The 5,361-nt window shown below is 40.3% G+C and overlaps 1 protein-coding gene across 1 annotated transcript in view; it reads right to left on the bottom strand.

The window, feature by feature from the left end:
- The window catches only part of DNAJC15 (DnaJ heat shock protein family (Hsp40) member C15), a 51,051-nt gene that overhangs the window by 32,368 nt on the left and 13,322 nt on the right, over nucleotides 1-5,361 (bottom strand). The window contains exons 2-3 of the mRNA XM_019525416.1: nucleotides 2,600-2,651; nucleotides 835-908 (exon numbers count right to left, since the gene is read on the bottom strand). Coding sequence (XP_019380961.1) covers nucleotides 835-908; nucleotides 2,600-2,651 — 126 coding nt within the window. The remainder of the gene's footprint in view (nucleotides 1-834; nucleotides 909-2,599; nucleotides 2,652-5,361) is intronic.

Raw genomic sequence — 5,361 nt, forward strand, 5'->3', positions numbered from 1 at the left:
CCTGAATAGGAAATATCTGATCCATCCTATGAAAGATATATTCAAACCATCTGAGTTGGTCTAATAAAAGACCAGCATGGCTATAACCTATATTCAAACCTAGACACTCAATGTGAAGATGTCTGTAAAACAGTAATAGCTGAAAACGTTGGTTGAGAAGCAACAGCCATAACATAAATAGCATTTTGAAGAGGAAAAAAACCTATTCCTGATATAAAAAAATGTACTGAAAGAAGCACTGGAGCATTAACTGAAGGGAATAATCCTGCACTGGAAAAGTTAACTATATACCCTAAAACAGGGCTGTCCAACTGGCACACTGGACTCCAAGGGGTTAAACTGTAACTCCTAAGATTCCCAGTCTGCTCCCCCTACTACTGCTGTTGTTACTCTGGGCTCCCCCTCCCCCAAACCTGGCTTCCATACCCACCCAAACTCCACAGGCAGAGGCAGGAACAATGAGGCTGAGGGAGCCCCCAGTTGGGCAGCTTGTGGAGAGGGTGGTGTAGCACAGTGGAGCAGTGCCAGCACAGTACCGTGGGGTACACTGCACCCACCACATGATGCAGCACAGTGGAATGATGGCTAGCACATGTTGTGGTGTGGCGTTCAGAGCACATTCGTGCTGCCATGGTACAGTAGATACCATGGCAGCACAGTGTAATGTGTGTGCGGTCTGTGTAGAGTATGGCTGGGGGGCTTGTGACCCTCGGCCACTCAGAAGTTTTAGTCCTGCCCTAAAAGTAAGATTCTCTTCTATTTGAATCAGTGTTTTGTCATTATTTTAAAGATAAAAGAGAATTAATGCTTAAGATAAAACAACTTCTAACTTACAGAAGTGGAAATCTTCTTTACTGTTTTTGAGATTACTTGCTCCAGTGGCTTCCAGAGCTGGAATGCATAGCGACCTGAAAAATATTGTCATAAAAAAACAACCATTACTTACTTAATTCCTAAATCTCGCCTCAATGACTCATTTTTGCTAAATAAAATATCATAAGATAATAGGAATTTCGGTATTAAAAAAAAAAAAAAAAGTCTTCTGCAGTTTTATTCTCTTAATCTCATTTTTTAAATTCTCATATTTTCTTAACCTCATGGCAACAGTTCGATGATGAGTTTATAGTGGTTCACACAATTCAATCTTTACAGTAAGAGAAAGAACAATGCTGTGTTTTTTTTTATCTAAAATGAAACACACGAACTGTAAGACCTACAGTGCTTATTCATAAGCTCAATGTATTCAGACACATTTTGTAGGATGAACTGAGTTATTTGCCTCATGAATTTTAGGAAAAACAGCAACATGCAATCTTAGCTTGGAAGTGCTATATTCACTAACATACTCAGAGCACAATGCAGTTCTCCCTAAATATTACTCAAGAGCTTTTTTTCCTCCCCTTTTTTAACCTATTTTTATTACAGGGTTCTTACAGCTTCATTCCGGTATCACATTCGGTGAATAACTATGCATTCTTATTTGCTTGGGGAAAAAAGCAGTCTACTATGTGCCAAGAAGGTGGAGAAGGTTTACCAAGCTCAGGAACAGAACCTGTATCACATACTACGTCATAGAAATTTTCTCCAAGTTACTTTAATTATATACTAGCAATTTAAATCATAATTATGTCTGATATGTATTATTATTATTATTTAAAAAAATAAAACAATCTCTTTGTCACATACTATTTTGCTTTTTCATTTTTAAAAACTGCCATGCCCAAACAGGTCACTTTAGTTGTAACAGAACATGTTTCGGTTTATAAAGAAGTCCTGCTAATATGGCATATACAATGGCTCTTAACTATTAAAATTTTGCACTATTTTTTCAATTTCGATTAACAGCATCAGGTTTCTGTCAGAGGATATTGTTATGGCTTTCTATGCTAGAGTAAAGAGCCTTTACTCTCCCAAATCTTACCCTTGTGTACAAGGATGAAGTCATATTTTTTCATTCTTTTTGTAAAATAGATGATCCTTCTTTATCTTTTAATTTATAACAGGTTTTACAGTACAAATGGTTCTTGTAATATTTTTCTGTATCCTCTCCTTTTTCAAAATCTGCTTTGAATTGTGGACCCCGAAATTAGACACACTATTTCAGTAGCAGTCTCATCAAGGCCATGTAAATTCTTCCAACTCCTATTAGATTTGCCCCTATTTATATACCCAAGGACTGCATCCACGTGTGGACGTTTAGTTCCCCAGGGACAAGTAGCAGTGGCGCACCTTGCACTTTAGCGTGTGGCAAATTAACCTCGGTGGGGTAGGGGAGGCTGGGGCCAGGACTGGGTTAGCTCCAGCAGCCTTACCTGAGGTCCTGGGGGCCTCCTGGAGCTGCAGCAGTGGTGATTCTGCTGCGCAGATATCCAGGGGTCAAAAAAAACCCATGGAAAAGTGGTGGAACAGCACACACACAGGCAGCGTTCCCTTAGAGCACAGAGAACATCTGAATGTGCTGTGTGTGGCATGGCAGACTTGTCTACGGTGACACATACCATACAGCTGTGCCCATCTGGACACGGCCAAGGATTGTGTTTAGCCCTTTCAAACAGAGCTTTACCATGGTAAGTCATATTCATTTTATTGTTTATCTTACCAGCAAATGCAACAGCTGCAACACCCAGGCCAACTGCTATCATAGTTCCAGCCTACAACAGAAATACAAAGCATAAAATCAGACTGATTTTAAATATAGTCACATTCCATTCTATGAGCAATGGATTTAGTCTCAATTGTGCAAGTTCTGTAAATGCTCTACAGCAGAGGTGTCCAACTCTCCCTTTGCCCCAGGACATATCCAGACTGTAGGATTTCTTGTGGGCTGGATCTGGACCTGGTGGCAACAGCAAGTGGTGGAAGCACCAGGGCCTATGGCTGTGGCAGCAGCTGAGGTGGCAGAGACACTGGGGCAAGTAATAGGACAACCAACTGTGGAGTGAGCAGGTCTGTGTTGCCTCAGCCCTTACTCAGCTTCCTGCTATCAATGGCCATTCCTAGGAACCTACCAAATTCACAGAAATAGGGTGTGGTGGCTTCTTTAATCTTGCACGTTCCCCTGCACACACCTCGCCTCTTGCCCCCGTCACTGGTGATTAGTGGGGGACCCTGCTATTCCTGATCAGCAGGGAAACTAAAATTACAGTTTTAAACATGGCACTGTTTCTGCTGCCCTGCCAGTCAGCAGCAAACAGCAGGGCCATCCGGGCCCCCTCAGCCAAACAGTGGCAGAAGGCAAAAATTACACCATCTTTAAAAACAGTTTTCACCTCCCAGCTGATCAGGAGTGAGCTGCAAGTGGGGCCCCTCCACCACTCAGAAGAGGGGAGAGGGACATACAGATTAAAGGACCCACAATGCACCCCACTTCCACCATGAATTCAGTAGGAAGCTCAATTCTGTGCCCCAGACTCTGCTATTTTGACTCTTGAATTCCCTGGTCTGCCAGGAGCCACACACACCACTGTAAACACCTCTATGTCGAATATGGCCCATGGGCCATGTGTTTGGTGCCCCTGCTTTAACAATAGCTCCTAATGCATTCAATATTTTATGACTTGTTCATAAAAGCAAATCATAATCATTTCTCCATGTATTTTAAATTTGCAGCACTTAGCCCTTTTTAAAAGCCTTGGTAAATTTTACTACACAAAATTAGGAATTTGGAAAGCAGTGGGAAATTCTGCACCCGATGTGATAAATTAGATACCTTTAATTGTTCAGTACCATTAATAACTATGACAAAACCTCATGATTACTCTGAAGCTTCCTACTGCCAGTTTAGCAAATCACATAGTTGTAACAAAACATTTTAAGCAGATAATATAACATGACACATAAAACAATTCTGCTAAGATGAACTGAAATAGTTCATACAGGAGAACTCTAATTTAGTTTAAAAGAACAGAGATAACAGCAACCACAGAATTAATAACTAGAAAATCTGGAGATTTGGACTGGGATTACAAGGGGATCAATGTTTGCATCAAATCACTATATGGCAATCTCATTGTGACAGACTTCGTGGGAAGGAGCAAGGATAACTCAAGCACTGTTCCTAGGCTTACAATAACCAAGAGAGCTCCTGGCTCTCTTGGTATTCCTTCTGTAAAACCAGCCCTGCTTGGTATTCCTTCTGTAAAACCAGCAGCAACTGCAGCAGAGGCCACAGGGATGTTAGAGCCTTACAGCTTCTCCCCAGACAGAGCCAACCCCCAGCCAGTTTTTTATTCCCACCAACCCCTTAGCCACATGAAGCAGCAGGAAAGAGCTAGTAAAGTGCGTCACTGTGTCAAACCTTGAAACCCTATTCTCTATGGTCAACCACATAGGATTCCCCCCTGAGGAAGGGAAGGGATTTTTTTTTCCCCTGAGGAAGGGAATTAATTCAGGTCTATACTGAATTAGTGGCCCATCTAATTCAGCATCCTGCCTTTAACAGTGTCCAGTAGCAAATACAGGCAACCCCCTCTTAACGCTGTTTTGTTTAGTGCTATTTCACTATAATATTCATTTTACATTCATACCTGATTCCATCTAGCGCTCAGCGAACTTCGTTATAATACTCACAGGTGCCACCTTGGTTCATCAAAAACTTTTGGTTCTGCTTAACACTATTTCCACTTAATGCTCAGTTTTTCAGGAACCAATTAAGAGGGCTAAGCAAGGGTTACCTGTATTTCAGAGGGATATGAATTAAAAAAAAAAAAAAAAAACTTAAAAGAAGCTAGTCCCTAGCCCCTATCAAAAAGTGAGATATGCTTCTGCTCTGAAGCAAATGGGTTTATATGGTAGAGAAGTTGTGAGCCTATGTTAAATTAAATTTTTTATGTCAGCTTTTATTTCTGCAGATTGTTTAGAAAAGTGTTCTTTTTAATTAGTTTTACATTTTGTTGCCTTTCAGTTTTACAAAATTTCCTCTTGTTCCTGGACCATAAAAAAAGATTAAATATGAGAGCCCAACTTAACTTCACTGTATCCTTATTTTGTTTATATCTCCTAAGCTAAATCTTTTTAACTTCTCTTTACATGAAAGTTTTGTCAAGTCTTTACCATTTGACATCTTTCTCCGAGTCTCTTCTATTGTGAAATAGGGTGACAAGAACACTGAAGTGAGACTGTAAACCTGATTCATAATTCCTGTAGATTGTTTTCCTCCTTTTTCCATGGTTTGTGACCACTGCTCCATATTCATTAAAAATTTCACTGAACTGTCCAGAATGACAGCTAAATCTTGTTTGGAGTGCTCACAGTACTTAGGAGTGCAGCAATGTGTGAAGTGATTAACATTAATTCTCATAATGTTGATTATATTTTATTTATCAAAATTAAGTTTGACCTGCTATTGTGCTGACTAAAAGT

The sequence above is a fragment of the Gavialis gangeticus genome, unplaced genomic scaffold (genome assembly GCF_001723915.1).
Source record: "Gavialis gangeticus isolate Ggan-Ray unplaced genomic scaffold, GavGan_comp1, whole genome shotgun sequence".
Classification (NCBI taxonomy): domain Eukaryota; kingdom Metazoa; phylum Chordata; order Crocodylia; family Gavialidae; genus Gavialis; species Gavialis gangeticus.